Source organism: Aspergillus thermomutatus, assembly GCF_002237265.1.
Source record: "Aspergillus thermomutatus strain HMR AF 39 chromosome Unknown NODE_92, whole genome shotgun sequence".
Lineage (NCBI taxonomy): Eukaryota > Fungi > Ascomycota > Eurotiomycetes > Eurotiales > Aspergillaceae > Aspergillus > Aspergillus thermomutatus.
Window position 1 is genome coordinate 85033 of NW_020798141.1, and position 16439 is coordinate 101471.

The 16439-nt window shown below is 50.7% G+C and overlaps 6 protein-coding genes across 6 annotated transcripts; 3 read left to right on the plus strand and 3 right to left on the minus strand.

Moving 5' to 3' along the window:
- Window positions 1–330: 330 nt before the first annotated feature.
- Window positions 331–1585, minus strand: CDV56_107692 (alpha/beta hydrolase; the record flags this gene model as incomplete). Its single annotated transcript, XM_026761311.1, has 3 exons — window positions 331–588; window positions 644–961; window positions 1037–1585. The coding sequence occupies 3 exons, from the start codon at window positions 1583–1585 to the stop codon at window positions 331–333; spliced, it is 1125 nt and encodes a 374-aa protein (XP_026614532.1).
- Window positions 1586–2582: 997 nt separating this feature from the next.
- On the plus strand, window positions 2583–3949 carry CDV56_107765 (putative aspartate transaminase; the record flags this gene model as incomplete). The annotated part of the gene is made up of 3 exons (XM_026761384.1): window positions 2583–3653; window positions 3722–3827; window positions 3888–3949. 3 exons carry the CDS (start codon window positions 2583–2585, stop codon window positions 3947–3949), a joined length of 1239 nt encoding a protein of 412 aa, XP_026614533.1.
- A 525-nt stretch (window positions 3950–4474) lies between these two features.
- On the minus strand, window positions 4475–6893 carry CDV56_107845 (putative chitin biosynthesis protein (Chs5); the record flags this gene model as incomplete). Its single annotated transcript, XM_026761464.1, has 2 exons — window positions 4475–5689; window positions 6456–6893. The coding sequence occupies 2 exons, from the start codon at window positions 6891–6893 to the stop codon at window positions 4475–4477; spliced, it is 1653 nt and encodes a 550-aa protein (XP_026614534.1).
- A 527-nt stretch (window positions 6894–7420) lies between these two features.
- EIF1AX (translation initiation complex factor eIF1A) lies at window positions 7421–8077 on the plus strand (the record flags this gene model as incomplete). The annotated part of the gene is made up of 2 exons (XM_026761551.1): window positions 7421–7441; window positions 7649–8077. The coding sequence occupies 2 exons, from the start codon at window positions 7421–7423 to the stop codon at window positions 8075–8077; spliced, it is 450 nt and encodes a 149-aa protein (XP_026614535.1).
- Window positions 8078–8098: 21 nt separating this feature from the next.
- CDV56_107954 (ssDNA endodeoxyribonuclease RAD1) lies at window positions 8099–12057 on the minus strand (the record flags this gene model as incomplete). Its single annotated transcript, XM_026761573.1, has 9 exons — window positions 8099–8350; window positions 8744–9631; window positions 9689–10787; window positions 10852–11328; window positions 11382–11433; window positions 11487–11557; window positions 11609–11696; window positions 11762–11939; window positions 12010–12057. 9 exons carry the CDS (start codon window positions 12055–12057, stop codon window positions 8099–8101), a joined length of 3153 nt encoding a protein of 1050 aa, XP_026614536.1.
- Window positions 12058–15115: 3058 nt separating this feature from the next.
- Window positions 15116–15325, plus strand: CDV56_108185 (uncharacterized protein; the record flags this gene model as incomplete). The annotated part of the gene is made up of 1 exon (XM_026761804.1): window positions 15116–15325. A coding segment is annotated over one exon (210 nt), but the record flags the coding sequence as incomplete, so codon positions are not given.
- Between the last annotated feature and the right edge of the window lie 1114 nt (window positions 15326–16439).

The following is a 16439-nucleotide window of genomic DNA, read 5'->3' on the forward strand; positions in this document are numbered from 1 at the left end:
AGTAGAATGAGGCACTTAAAACAGAGCTTCTGTCAGTTTCCGTCCGGCCGCCGTTTTTTGCCCTTTTGTTTCTTCTACAATCGAACGCAGCGTCTCATCAATTTCCGATCTTCTCTGCCGAAAATACCCGACCCGGTATTCCAGAAACACAATACAACAGGATAATCTTCCCAGAATTTGATTTATTCTGTGTCATACTGGTACTGTATGGTAAAGAGGATCGCCGGATAAACCATGATCCTTCTCCATCAAGAGTCTGGGGAACTAACATTGGCGTCATAAATAAATACTACAGCATGTCTTATTATCTTGAAGATAGATATCCTCTGACTACACTAGAAGCTCCCTCCGCAGCGTGGCCATGACCTTCTCGTTATACACCTTCCCCGACTCCAAAATCCCATCCAATAGTGGAAAGATATGAGGTGCTCCAACAGCACGGATCAGTTCCACACGAACTCCGGCATCCTTTAATTTGGCAGCATAAGCCTCGCCTTCATCCCGAAGAGGGTCCATCTCTGCTGTATATACCAAAGCTGGTGCTAAATCTTTAAAGTTAGGAGCCAGCATTGGGGAGATCTTCCAGTCCTAACTCCGAGGTCAGCTTCCCGAAACAAACATCATATCCGAGCGGGATACCTACCTCCTCGGATCTGGGAGGTCGAGGGCTTCCAAGGAAAAGCCTATGGAAGTATGCCATTCGTGCTGCTGGCAGCGCCGGTGTAAACTCCATTTCCCGGTATGACTCGTATGGGCAACTCTCCCGGTCAAGCTGTCCGTCTGTTGTGAAGACACTGTGCAAGTCACAGGCTGGCACAGTCAATACTTGCAAGCGCAATGGGATGTTGGCATCACGGCAGAGATGTGCAATAACGGCGGACAAATGCCCTCCCGCAGAGGCACCACCGACTGCCATTCGATCCGGATCGATATTAAATTCATGTGCTTTCTGCAATCTAATCTGAGAGGGCTGTCAGACCTATGGTCTCAAACCCCAATATGGTGCAGTGAAGGAATCCATGATCAAATCACTTACCCAATTGAAAGCTGCCCAGCAATCGTCGACAGGGATTGGGTACTTGTGCTCAGGTGCTAGTCGGTAATCGACGTCAAAAGCCACCAAGTGTCCATTGAGGCCATGTACGAGGCGTTTGCAGAAATCATGATCAACGGAGAGGTCACCAAACACCCAGCCGCCTCCATGGAAGTTGACATATGCTGCTCTTTTCTTTGGATTGCCCTGGTCATCGGACATTGAAGCAGATTCAAAGATCCGGACAGTGATATCCCCTCCCTTCACGGGACATTTCTGCTCAGTGATGCGGAACACATCTAGTCCGGCTGCGCGACCATAGGCGATGGTGTACTTGGCGGGATTTTTTCGGAAGTCTTCGATCGGTACCTCGTGAGTGTGCAGCCGTCCAGCATTGTATTTGTTATAGTATTCCACATAGACCGGGTCGAACCGAGGGAGTAGATCGGGCGGGATAGCATTGTGAAGAGGTTGATGAATGGTCCTCGGTCGAAGAGCATGCAGCTCCTTGTTTCCGGCTGACTCTGTTGTAGATGAAGGCGAAACTGTCATTGTAGAAGAGCACTGTTGATTCTTATACTCTTGCTTCGATCGATGTGATAAAATACAGATGTGCTATGAGACAAGTGAGGACGGGATGTAGATGAATATAAAACGACAGGGAAGGGAAGGCTCCTCCAAACCCCCTCACAACCCCTCTTTTATTCAGCCTGCTTATCATTTCACTTCATTCTCTCAGGACTTTGTATCTGTGTCTTGATGGCAATCTTCCATGTATCAACTGTCAGCATGGAAACCGATGAGGTTGCCCTGTCTACCTCGCGGTGATATATTTAGTGCTAAATAATAGTGGCTGCAGTCACTCCCAGTCGGCTGAAAGTTGCTGTCGTTTACTACAAACAAATGCTGATTTGCATCTTCCCTTCATCCTATTTCAACCTCCCCATCCATCAATCATTTAGTTACGAGACTAGAACTGAAGCTGGAGTTCTGAAGATGCTCATCATCATCTCCATCATCACAGATACAGTTAGTTCTTACTCCGTACTCCACCCTCGCGACCTGGAATCGTTGTCTACAACGTCTGATCATCGCTCAACATCTTCGCAACGAATCCCGAGATAGTTGAATCTATTTCTCCAGGTTCTATCTACTTTATGATGACAGTCATGTCATCGAGAAGGGACCCACTCTTCTAAGCTAAATGCGATTTGCCGTCGGCTAAGTTCATCCAGAGGCGAAACATGAGGAGAAAAAAACGTGGTGAAAAAGCCGCGGAAACCGGGGCGCATGACTAAATCTCAGTCAACCTGCAGGAACTAAGGAAGACGGCGATATCGGGGCCCTCGAACATTTATGCAAACAAGATCCACTGAGGGGACGATCTATGCTCAATTGCGCATTATTATCACTTTTTTACTTCAATCTATATCTTTCTCGCGCATCTGACCGCTCCTTACCGTCTTGCATATCCCAGTCGTCGCAAAGATACCACAAAACTCCTCATATTCCTTCTACCGCAATCACAGTCTAGCTGTTTTCCAGCACCATGTCTGTTCTCACTACTCTGGCACCCGTCCCACCGGATGAGATCTTCGCCTTGAATCGCGCATATGCCACTGATCCTTTCCCGCAGAAAGTCAGTCTGGGAGTCGGCGTCTACCGTACCGACGATGGCAAGCCATGGCCCCTTCCATGCGTGCGCGAGGCCGAGAAGCAGTTGCTGGCCGAAGACAGCCTTTCCAGACACGAGTACACCGCCATTGAAGGCGACGTCGCCTTTCTCGAGCTGGCTCGGGACGTAATGTTCGGGTTTGATGGCAAGAACGCAGCGGAGAGGCACAAGAGTCGCATTGGCTCCGTCCAGACCGTCGCAGGCACCGGCGCAAACCACCTCGGAGCTCTGTTCCTGGCAACCCACATGAAGCCCAAGAACATCTGGCTCTCCAACCCGTCCTGGGCTAACCACATGACCATCTGGGAAATCGCGGGCGTCCCCCGCAAGACCTACCCTTACTACAACCCCGCGACCCGGTCCTTCGACTTCGACGGCATGATGTCGACCCTGGAAGCCGAGGCACAGCAAGGCGATATCGTCCTCCTCCACGCCTGCGCGCACAATCCCACCGGCCTTGATCCCAACAAGGAGCAATGGAAGGCCATTGCCGAACTCTGCGAGCGCAAGAAGATCTTCCCCTTCTTTGACTCGGCCTACCAGGGTTTCGCGTCGGGGTCCCTCGAAGAGGACGCATGGGCGGTGCGTTACTTCCTCAACGAGAAGCCCGGCATGGAGATGTGCGTTGCGCAGAGCTTCTCCAAGAACTTTGGGCTCTACGGACAGCGCGTCGGCGCATTCCACTACGTCTTGCCGCAGGGTAGCGACAGCCTCCGCGACACCGTCGTCAATAATCTGTGTCATTTGATCCGGGGCGAGTACTCTATGGGTCCTACGGCGGGTTGCAACCTCGTGAAGAAGGTCCTGACGAACGAGGAGCTCACCGCGCAGTGGCACGACGATCTCAAAGTAATGAGCTCGCGGATCCGCTCGATGAGAAAGGCTCTCTATGACGAGCTTCTGCGGCTGAAGACCCCGGGGTCCTGGAGACACATTGTCGAGCAGGTATTGGCCCCCTACCTTCAACAACCCACGACCATTCGCTTACGCACGAGGCTAACCTGGTCATCTAGAATGGAATGTTCTCCTACACCGGCCTCACCCCCGCGCAGGTTTACTCCCTCAAAGACAAGTATCACATCTATCTGCTCAAGTCCGGCAGAGCTTCCATCAGCGGCTGTAAGCCAATTTCCTCTCTAAATCACCAGTTGAATTCGAACTAACCTCTTTGCTATCCAGTGAGTCAAAAGAACGTCGCGTACGTCGCCCAGGCCATCGACGACGTCGTGCGGAACGTCTAGACCTGCATACCTGCATCTGAGCCAACCGCTACGGCCATACATTCAATTGCGTTAATTGCGCCTGATACGAGGAGCTTACAGGCCGAAATTAGAATATAGACGGGGCGGTATTTCGAGGTCCCAGTGACCATGAGCTACATTACATTTTGCATTTTGTGCCCTTTGCCCTGATATATACATGAGATTCATGAAGCATGTATGATACGCTATGAATAGAGTCAACGATATTTACGAGTACTTGCTTAGCTGGTTTGGGGCTTCCTCTCTTCGATCATTCATAGCAGGAGTAGGAGTGAGTCATACGGCATTAAGATTGGCTATATACTACAACGAAGTAAAAATGCATCAGATAATGGCAGAGCATACATTCGGGAATGAAAATGTTCAAGGGAAGATGAAGAGGAATGCAGAATCAAGTGCCGTCGGCTTTGCTTTGTTCGCCACAATGGTATAGTAATTCATCGCATAAGTATGCAGACGCAGATACTGTTCAGCACGAAGCATCAAGGATCAAGAACGCGCTCATCACAGAGTAACCTCGCTGAAGTCCCCCTCGCCTTCCTTCCCCTTACCCTTCGCGCCGCTGTCGTTAGTCGATGGTTCTTCCTGTTCCTGCTCTTCTTCTGCCTGTTCGTGTGCGAGTTCATCTTTATCCTTTGCGCCGTCTTTCTCGTCAATTTGTTCCTCCTTTTTTCCAGGAAAGGCAACCTCCGCCGGGCTTGTCGACTCAGATTTGCCGTTCAGTGTTGGTCCCGCATCTACAGCATCATCCTTCGGAGGAGGAGACGGCGGCGATTCCTCTTCATCTGACGAGACCTCTCTCTCATCCGCTCGAGGCTGGCCACTCATATCCGCGCCGGGGAAGGGAGTCACAGGCGGCTCCCCGACGCTCAATTCCCTCTGGTGCGCAGGTTGAGGCTGGAGGCTGAGTCTACTCTGAGACTGGGATTGGGGCTGGGACTGAGACGGCGCATTGGTGGCCATCGACACGGAGGATCTGGTATGTTGATGTGTTGAGGCGTGAATGGGGCCGAGCTGTCTGGCCTTCGGGTCTGCGTTCAGGTAGTAGCCCCGGACACCGACGATGGTGCCCTCCGCCTCACAGGCATCAACCCACTCCGGTACCACGACGGGGATGTTCATCTCCACCGCTTTCTCCCACAGGGGGCCTCTGCCTTCTGTACATACAAAGTGGGTGGTGTCAATGCGGACTGTGTCGATCAGCTTGCCGCCGATGCGATCCAATGCCGCGGCGAGCGCGTCCTTCTGCTGTTCTGGGAGGACGCCAGGGGTAACCGTGATACCGGATAGATCGGTCATCTTGTGCGTCCGACATGTCAGTTTCTCCGATTGATATGTGCCGGCCGTTGTGCGCAGGACGAGGTGGAAGGTATATTCCGTGTCGATGGCGAGACCGCTAATCTTGGTGCTTCGCGTCTCGAGCGGCCTGGGTATCGAACCAGCTTTTGAGCCATTACGGTAGAGAGAAAGCGACTTGAGGGATGCGGTGGCCAGGTCGATCGGGTCCCATTCTAGGACTAGGGAGGTTTGTGTTGCGTTACGGAGGCGGAGGACAGGCGGAGCGGGGGTCTTGACGCCGTAGGTGTTGAGAATTCGCTTCTGTAGCGCTTGGAAGGCTGATGTGCTCGCGGCCTCGGCGGCGTGATTGCGCGATACTGTGATGTCGACGATGCTGCCGGATGTGATGTTGTTCGGGAGGAGGACGGAGGGGAATTCGATCTGTAGATTGCCTGGATTAGCAGCTGTGAATCTTCCGTCGGCCTCTTACCAGTGAGGCAATAATCCTGTGACTCAAGGGCAAAGTTTCGAGATTATGAAAGAGCCGCAAGTTCTAGTCGGACGATAATCATAAAGCTGGGAGAGAGGGAGCTTACGAGTCGGTTGTCCTGCGTCAAAAGCACGGCGACTCCTGCGTCTACCTTGCCTACTGTCAAGGAGACCAACATTTTGAGAAATTAGGACGGCAAATCAGGAGCTATCAGGGATGGCGCAATTGATTCTCGTGCAGCAGCTGATAGATACAAGCGGAAGAATGGGAATAGAAGTGGATGCCTGTCCGTTGTTGACTTGATCATTGAGATGATCGACCCCCATCAATTTAGTTGTCAACACGCCAAGAAGGCACGGCCTTCGCGGCCCAGACTGGGGCCGGGAATGTTATTTTTAAGAACTGACGAAGATTGATTACGACTTCAAATGTTGATATTGTGTCGCATGATTCGCATCTCTCCGGTTTTATGTTATTTTTGAAATGCGATGTCGGGTGCTGCCCAAAGCCGTAGTAATGCGAGTGTATATATACCAAGGTCTCATAGCACCATCGGCTTGAGAGCGCATAGTGTCGCTTCATGTCTCACAGCGACTTGCCATTCTTCCATTATGATTAACTAGTCTTTGTGGGCATCCTTTTATGGTCTTGCTGCCTCTTGCGGCAAGCATTTATCTGCTTCTCTTCGTCCCTCAAATGTCTCAGCAATGTTCTTACGAGATAGTCCATCTCCTTTTGAACAGCGTCGTATCCCACCTTCACACTCTGCGGCAAGACAGCGATCTCGAGGCTGCCTTTGAGACCGTCATTTGGTGGTCTCATAGTCGAAGATCCTGAGGTCCCCGACACCAACCTTCTACCTTCGGCGTCGAATCCTTGTGCTGCTAGGGCCTGCCGGAACGCCAACCGCGCTCGCCTCATACCCCACGAGCGAACCACTCGCTTAAATGACTGCAGCGGCTGTGGATTTACTCTCCACCATAGTGTATTAGGATCCCGGTTGGCGTACAGATGTTGGATCTTGGGTCGGATGGGATGTGTCTCAGAGAGGATATATCGATTGGCAACTGGTGGTATGACTGTCTTAGGGTTATAGCGCATATAAAACTGACTGGTGCCTTTGACAAGCTTCCTTTGCACAGACTGTCCAATCATGATGAGTAGGTATAGGTCTGTTTCTGGACCTTTGCTTCGAGCATCAGGGCAAAGAGCTGTTGGCACATCAAGGGCCTCGAGGCCCAGTCACAAAGGAAGGCAAATCCAATGAAGAGAGGTCACTTGTATGAGTAAAGATGCGCTATCTTAGCTGTCACCAAGTCAAATTCCCATGGAAACAATTCGAAACCAGCATCAATAGCGTTCCTTGGAGATATTGTTGTCCTTCCATTGTTTCCAGGACTCTTTTTCTGCCACAAAAAGCGCCCATGCAAAAGGCGGTGCACATCAATGATTTTGATTGGCGGGTACCTTGTGGCGAGCCTTAGGCAGAATTCAGGCCGCCACGCCACCTCTGACTCGGCACTATATATTTAAACCGCGTCGAATTTGATCCCAGCGCTTCTCTCCGCCAACTCGACACTCCCCCACTTTCACCTCGCTTGGTCCCTAGGATCTTCTATTTTAACCAACTTACTTGTCACCGTATCAAGAGGAAAAGTCAGCGCGCATAGCGAGTCGTCACCATGCCCAAGAATAAGGGAAAGGTAAGTTGTCGCTATTACCGTGATTCCCCAAGAGAACCCCGCTCGCGAAAGTTTTTCGCTGTCATTTCGCCGTACATTCAGCCCGTTTGGCTGCGCCGCGCGAAACGTGGTCACCACAGTATACGAAATGACAGGAAAGCCTTGGATCCTTGATTTTGCCACGGAATTTTGATATCTTTCAAAATCAGATGCTAACTTCGTCTACAGGGTGGTAAGAACAGGCGTCGTGGAAAGAACGAGAACGACAATGAGAAGCGTGAGCTCGTCTTCAAGGAAGAAGGCCAGGAGTATGCGCAGGTCGTGAAGATGCTCGGCAACGGCCGACTGGAGGCCATGTGCTTCGACGGCGAAAAGCGACTGGCACACATCCGAGGCAAGCTGAGGAAGAAGGTCTGGATCAACCAGGGTGACATCATCCTTCTCTCGCTGCGTGACTACCAGGACGAAAAGGGCGACGTTATCATGAAGTACACCGCCGACGAGGCCAGAAGTCTCAAAGCCTACGGCGAGTTGCCCGAGCACGCCAAGATCAACGAAACCGATACCTATGGCCACGAAGGCTTTGAGGACAACGTCGAGTTCGACGAGGACCGCGAGACCGAAGATGAGAAGGAGATCGATGTCGACGAGCTCTAAAAACCGTTCATCCCTGTGCAGTCAACCCTGCGAGAGCCCACCGGGGCCCCCTTTGCCGCCAACTCTGTTCTCCCGAACTCCGGGACGTTCTGTCGATTCTTCTTTCTCTTGCGACCAGTGGTTTTTGCCGCGCTCGGAAGGAAAATCCACGCCTGGGCTCTTTCTATTCTTGTGTCGCCTGTCTCCCCAAAAGGTGACACCGAGGAGGATCAGAGTTACGGTGCCTCCCCGCTTCGCGTTCGAGACCGCTTCAAGCGCCACCCGGTGCCGTTCCTATCTGTCAGGGTTGATAGGGGAATTTCTGAGATCGTGCATGTTGCTGAGCTGGTTCGGCTGTGCCGTAACTCAGTCTCCATCATGAATCTCGATTTCAGGTAATTCTGCAGAGAAATAGTTGCCAATGCATGTAATGAAACTGGCTGCAAGGTGCATGTTTCGTGTTAGCAATTTGTTTGTCTGTTATTTCGTTCCTTCCCTCTTCTTGAAAATTTACGATAGACTTATGGGAGGTTTATGAGAATCAAAAATATTCCGTCTTCCGATTGTACATGTAGCTGGTAACCGCCGTCCTCAATATTTACATGAACTGTGCCCATATGCTTCTGATCAATCTGGATAAAGACAATCTCAACTAGTTTCGAATAAATTTTTACGGAAGAAACCAACGATCTTCCGCGCGGCCTCCCTTCCAATCAGAGGATCAAGCTGCTCAACATCCATATTCGCAATCTCGCTGATATTTCCCGTCTCAAGGATAAGTCGCTCAAGCACCTTTGGCGTCACGCCTGGAACAGCACGCAGCATGTCCTGAGGGAGAGCATTGAAAGTACGATGCTCAATACCCGCCGCCGCCATGACATCGCCTGGATGTGATGATGCGGCAATATCCATATCAAGGCCAATCTGCACAGCCCGGATAGGGTCTGGTTCTGGGTTATTCTTCTTCAGCTCAGCGAAGATTTCGGCGGTCTGATAGGGTGAAGAAGACCATATGATCTTCAGGCGTGGGAATGTCAGAGTGAGAAGCACGAGGAGATGCTGGGCGGATTTGGGGCTGGATGGGTTCATGAGGGAGCTGCTGACGGATAGGGAGGTGGTTCCTGTTCCGGATGACGAGAAGCCATAGTCAGTAAGGAATGATGTGCCAGGTGTCGACGCGGATGCGAACGCATCGAACGTGAAGGATTTATTCTGGTCGAATTCGATGAGCAGTAGAGGATTCTTATAATGCTGGAGCATCGTCTCAGTTTGGTTGTAAAGGCGACCATTTCTCAGGGAAGCGATGAGGTCACGGACTGATTTTCGCTCCACACAGATATCTGGGGTCAGGATATAGTCGCCGACTGTTAGTTGGCACGGGACGATGACCATGCTGTTTCCGTGCAACAAAGACGGAAGAGCACTTCTGAATTCTCGAACGTCCACGACTACCCGAGGAGGTGACGCTGTTGCGGCTAATCGGCCCCCTCCGGCGATTCGCGTGTTCACTGTGCGAAGGAATTGTTCCTGAGGATCTTCTTGGCTCTTATCATGCGTTAGGGTGACAGCCATGCTCTGGGTAATGCATCAATTAGTACACGGAGCGAATGAGACACGGACGAAGCCGCTTACCCCTTTCTCTTTTATAAGTTTAGTGAATGAGTCCTTCTCTCGTCGGACTGCACTCAAGTAACGCTGTTCTTCCACGGAGCCTCCATAGTAGATGAAGTATACCCTTACATTCCTTCCAACATGCGAGCTGCGATAAACTTCCACCCGCCGAATGAACGCTGGGTCGGGTTCGTACATAATAATATATCGCGGCCGCACTTCTTCCAGTATATGCTCGTCCATATCGCCATCGTAAGGGTGTACTATCACCAAGTCGTCCATGTCATAGAGCTCGAAGAAATCTTCCGTGTCTTCCAGGTCATCACTGATGATATCCTCTTTCTGTGTCTCTTCAATATCAGTTGGTTGTAATACTTCTAGTAAGCTGGAAACTTGGCCCGGCAATTCGGTGTCAGTCTGAACGCTAGCATTCGGTACACGCGCTGCAGCCGATGTTACTGCTCCTCCACCGCGGACACGACGTCGTTTGTTTGGAGGAGCTCTTCCCTGCTGACTCGTTGGCTTCGGCGACTCCTGGCCCCTTGCAGTCTGGGTGTCGTCGCTTGATTTGGCAGACAGATTCTTGTTAACATTCGACAACGAAGTCTTCCAATCAAGATATTCGCGTAGTCTTCTCCGCAACATTACTTCCGCAGAAAATCTCTTCCCGTTCACAGCATCAAGGTCTTCTGGATCATCTGGCCTATCTTTACCGACTCTGGCATGCATTGTTCCGAGATACTCCCTGATTTGCCGGCAGGTCCGTTGGTCAGTACACATGATTAGGACAGTACTATTCGATTCATCCGTGCTGACAGGATTTAAATAAGCATCTTGTTCAATCTCCTCTAGAACTTCTGCTAGAACGGCCCATTTGGGCTGTTCCTCCAGAACAGGTTGAAGTGTAGAAGGCAGAGAACCCAGCGGAGTATTGGCCGCATCACTGGTGATCTTTCCTTCGTACACCCTTGACTTAGCGGTCTGGAAGAGTACGTGAGCAGCATCGAGAAAGAGCCAAGGTGAATGATTATGTCTTGTCGAACCAGGCGGTGGAGAATGCGCGGTTACAATAGTATCCAGATATTTCACGAAGGAGACCGCATCATAAGTAAGCAATGCGCTGTGCTGAGAGTTAGTTCCTATACGGACACGAGACCATGCATGTTAGGGGTACTCAGACGTACTGAAGGATCGCACGAAGGTCGGACAGGTCGCTGACAATCTGTTTGGTCCTAAAACTCACTCGATGCCACATGGGATCGAGCTGACGCCTGATCGCGACGTCAAAGCTCCTATGCAACGCGCTGTCCAAGGTCCATTCCGCCATATCAAGTCCAGTATTTGCTTTCTTCAACTCAGCAATACTGATTTCCACACACTCTAAGACCGCATTCTGGATTTCGCGCATTTTATCGCTCATCGGCACCTCAAGCTCAATCACCTCGGCCTTTCTGTGTCCCTCTAAGGACTCGGCAACAGTGACATGAAATCGTGGCCATAATGATGTTTTGCGCAGAAACAGGTTACGCATGGAATTCGCCAGAGGAGCAAACCCCGTTGTGAACGGCTCTGGGGAGTCAGAGAAGGCCTTGAGAAAACCAGACTTGTTGATTTGCCGATAGATTCGAATGATGAAAGCTTCGGTAGAGGTTGCTACTATCCTAGAAAACTTTCAGCATACGCTCTTTGTTGATCTCTTGGCACTAGGTTATACCTGTCCGCGTGGAGCACAACCAAGCCTGTGACCTTTTCCGGGTCGAGGAGTTCTATTTGCATGTCTCAGTAAATAACATGGTGGTCATCAGAAAGAGAGCCTTACTTGATAGCAGATCAACTACAAGTATCCTGGATGTTACACTCAGAATACCGCCTTGGGTGTAGATCTTCTCTCTGGAGGATTATCAGTGACTAGATAACCTATTCCGTTAATAGAGCACGTACCGCATGGGAACCGTCGCCCTTTCAGTGTTGATGACTCTAAGGCCCCTGGCCAGAGGGGTCTTGCTAATGGCATAGTGTTCCGCGAGAGCTACAAGCTTTAGTCTCGCAACTTCTGAATGTCCTGTCAAGTATTGTGATCCGCATACTCCGTACCTTCACCGATCCATTCATTTTCCCGATCATCAGCACCCACAACTAGTACTAAGTTGTTCCCTGCGGCATCGTAAAAGTGGAGTAAGTTCGTCACCAAGCGCAGGAGGCCCAAACCTCGGGCAAGGATGACAAGCTCATCTTCGGCGCGTAGTTCGGTGAAGATGTCCTGCTGATATTGCTGTATGCGATGTCGTCAGCACGTGGATTACGGTCTAGGGATGATCTTTTGGCTCTAATAAGACACTTACCAAGGGCAAGGACAGCTTCACCGGGACATTGGCGCGTTCAGGTGGCATGAGGAGCCTCTTGACGCGGAAAAAAGTCCTTCTTCCGACAAATTGAGCATTGATGAGGACGCGGTGTCACCTGACTATGATGTAATCGTCTGAGTTGGCTCAGATAGCTTTGATTACCTTTCTCGGCCTAGCGCGAGCAATGATCTCTTGGATCACGAAGCTTACCTCCAAGTACTCCGTACCTATGCACCAATTGTCCATATCGTGGGACAACCCAGCGTATCTATGCAAGGAGCAAAGCTCCTCCGAAAGCTTTTCCGGGGCTGCAAGTCAAATTGATACGGCCCTCGAGGGATGCTGGAAACAAAGTCGCCCAGTTTACATTGCAATTTCATCAAACCTGGTGAAAAGCAAGGTGGATGCCACTAGACTGATGACGCACTAAACCTGACAGCGCCTGATAACGATTCAAATTCTCAGTCTGTCGTGATTGAAACGGTGCTTGAGGCGCTTGATAAGGCGAAAGATCCAGTGACTTTAGTGGATAGAGGTGCCATATGCCATCTGCGCTTGCTGGAGTCCGCGATCTTGTCCCAGCCCTAGAGATTCCTGTCTATGTCGCGCCCATGGAAAAGAGTGCGGCGAACGAGAGTTTACTTACATTTGGGATATTTATTCTAGGCTGTCGTCCCAGAATGCCGTTTGCAAGAGAATCGAATCCTCAGATCTTGTTCTCCGCATTGGGCCATTTAAATCTGACTTGAACACTGCCGGGTTTTCAACGAAGATCGATCCTGCCAACTGCATCGAGCTCCATAGACTTTGTCCAAGTGAGAGACTGTTTATTCAGGCATGCATTTGAAATGGACATTGAGAGCTCCCGTTGAGCGTCTCGAAAAGCTGCAAAAGCCCGATAAGGCTTCCCTTCCGCTGCACAATCAATTAGAGCCCTCGATAGATCTAGGTACGGCCATCGAATTTTGGTATATGTGGAATACGATTGCCGAGTGAGGCGAGTCTACCTTAGTGTGCCAGCCCGCCTGCTTCAGCATTGGATACTCTGTGGGGGCCTGTCAAGGTGCTGCACTGGCCGTCAAAGACTCTGACATGTTTGCGTGGCGTACCATTCTTTTTGTTGGAGATTGTAGCTTCCAGATTGCCCAAGAAGTGAGCACTTCGATCAGACACAAACTGTGCCCTACCATGTACGTGAAACAGCCCCTTCAGCAAATATTGAATTCTGATATCTGATCAGTATGACAGTTTCGTTGTCTGCGATGGCGAATATACAATCAAGCGGTCTGTTCATGGACCAAACGCTTCGTATAATGATATCCAGCCTTGGAGATACACAGAGGTTCCGCATGCGTTTGGAGCTGACACCGGCGTGATGTTCATCAAGCGCGGACCAAAAAGCAGTTAGACGAGCTGTTTGCGGGTCTTCTATCTTCTTTCCCGACCAGCCTGCAGGTGGGTCTCCAGTCCTCCCATTCTACAAGAAGTCCTTGTGACAATCAACAGTTCGTTGAGTTGCACATGCCCAAGCATGATGCCCCTGCATCTTTGAAGACTTTGGCTCAGGTAGCACTGCTCGAAATCCGAAATAGACTTCGATTCAACATATTTTTGAAATGGGATTTACAGATTGTTCGGTACTATACTGAACGATCATCGCTCTGGTACAATTGGGTAGAGTGGCATTGCGTTCGTTGCATTCATCAATATAAGATAGAAAACAAGCAAGGAGCATGGAAGAAGCTGGAAGTCACAGCAACCTCGTTGAAAAGACGGCATGGTTGTAACATGATCACCATAGCAGAATACATCATTCTACTGGTTCAGTTCCTTCTTGCGCTGTTCGATCTCCTCCCTCGAGGCTTTGGGTGGCATACCTGTATCGCTATCAGTAGGTGGTGTAATGTTGTCTTTGTGAAGGTATGCTCACTGTCAGGAATCTGAGGTCCCTTAGAAATATGATCAAAGGCAGTAGCCTTCTTTTGCTCATGCTCTGAGCCCTTTGAGGAGTTATGTTCGGAGTTATTGCTTCCCTGCGCCGTGGGGAAATTGGAAGTATCTGACGGAATGACAGGCATGATGAATCCACGTGGACGGATAGTGCTTATCTTCTTAGATTAGCCGATAGATAGTAAAATTTAAAATGTGTTTGCAAGTTCAGAGAGATGGTTGATAGAATTCAAGACATCGATAAGGCAGAAGCAATCAGCCCTAATTTATACTTGTGTAATTCGTGGTAGGCGGGATGACGTCGTTGTAGTTATACCTCAGGCATTCAGGTTGTGCAGCAGTCCACAAGACCAGGATCAACTCCTTGGATGAATTTTGTTGACAGACAATCATTCCTAATGACTATATTCTGATCAAATCTGGTCGAGGTTCTCTAGTCTCTGGAAGTCTGGCATTCAGCGAGGCATCCTATATGCATGACTAAGTACCTTTGTACTGCTCAGTAACTATGGCTGATGATAAGCGCATATTAGGCAGGTACTTCCTCCCTTCCAACAAATGTGCGGCCTGACCAGGATGGCAATTATACAGAGAAGAAAGACGGTTCAGATTGAACTAAGTGATTGACATGAATTTTAGATGTTAATAAGTATATGCTGTTGAGCTCGCAGTAGATATATAAGGCATAATAGTTATACTCCGTAAGCTGCTAGGCGATGGAAGTTCCCCACCTCTGCTTGGTCTAGTGCCCCCCAGTAGGTAACCACCAAACTCCCAAGTGACCGAACCCAACAGGCTCCTCTTCATCTCTCCAACTATCTTCTACACTACTACTACTCACGTTACCTTTTCGTTCCCTAGAAATAATTACTTCTCATAGAGAAGAAGTCATATTTCTCCTCCCTTCACTCTCCTCGTCCAATTCAGATTTTCCATCATTTGCCAGCCTCTCCTTATAAAGCCGTGGTTGCCGCACTGTATCAACATCTGTGCCTAGCACACGAGCACACTTCGATTCTCATTGAGGCAGCCACACCTATCCTCATGCGATGAATCCGCAACACATAATATAAGAAAAACTTAATTGGTGCCGCCCATTCTCCATCCAATTTATCCCTCGGTCATCCTTTCTCGGCGCTCTGAGTGATCCGTCATGCCGTCCATTCTTAGCGACGCCGACAAAGAAACTGTGAAGAGGAATGTCTCGAAACCATCGAACAAGATTCTTGCTGTAGCCGTTGCGCGGCTCTATGTCGCACACCCCGATCCCCAAAGATGGACATACACAGGTCTGCAGGGTGCTGCGGTGCTCGCCAACGACCTGGTCGGGCGGACGTTCTGGCTAAAGCTAGTGGATTTATCTGTGAGTAGCTACTTCTCTCAAAAAGGCTGTCATTCAGGAAGAAGACTGCTGACGGCTCGTCGCCACTTCGGAGCATAGCCTGCTGGGAGAGGTGTTATCTGGGACCAGGAAATCTATGATAATTTCGCATACAATCAGGACCGCACGTTCTTCCACACATTCGAGCTCGAAGACTGCGCGGCCGGTTTCTCTTTCGCCGATGAGAAGGAGGCAAAGACCTTCATTAAGAAGATGCATGAGCGGGAGAAACATGCAAGCAAGGAAACCCGTCAAACACCGTTCGCATCAACTCGAGGCCAGGGTCCAGCCCCTATGGTCAATGGCAAGTCCGGCGTGGGACGCTCGCTGTTCGGCAGTCTACTAGGCCATCGGTCGCCCTCAGGGTCGGGTGTACCACCTCCTGCACCTGCACCTGCAGCACCTTACATGCATCCAACTCAATTAGCTCCGCCGCCTCCCCCAAGCAGTCCTCCGCGCAAGGAGTTGCCCTTTGATACTAGCGATCCATCATGGAAGGGGCTCCTAGATGAACTCCTGCAGATGGGAATTACGGAAGACCAGATTGCGGAGAATTCCGACTTTATCAAGGCCTATATAGAACAGAGGCAAGGCAACGAAGCTGACCCCACATCTTCCCCTTCGGAAGATCAGAGGCGAGGCAAGGCTCCGCCTCCTCCACCTCCATCTGCCCCTCCCGCTTTGAAGACCACTGCTATCAGTCCACAAAACACCGGCAACAGCGCGGGTAGTCGACGGGGCGCACCGCCACCTCCTCCGCCGTCGCGCAAAGCTCGTCCTGAAGCGGAAGAGGAACCGGCGCCTGCGCCAGCTCGCGAACCATCGCCTCCGCGACCAAGGTTCCGTGCACCGCCTCCAATCGCAGATGCAGGTAAGCTCGCTCACACCGTTGGCCCTCCCGTTCCTGGCCGACAGAGAGCCATGTCCGGTACCAACCCTGGCCCGCCTCCTCCTCTGCGACCTCCCAAGACCCCTATGGAGGAGGGTGGTGGCCCCCGTTTCGGGGTTCCTCCTCCTTTCCAGGGGGAGCGGAAGGTATCCGCCCCGCCAGTACCGCCCAGCCGTAGTTCGGCACCTCCAGGGCCCCCTCCTCCTC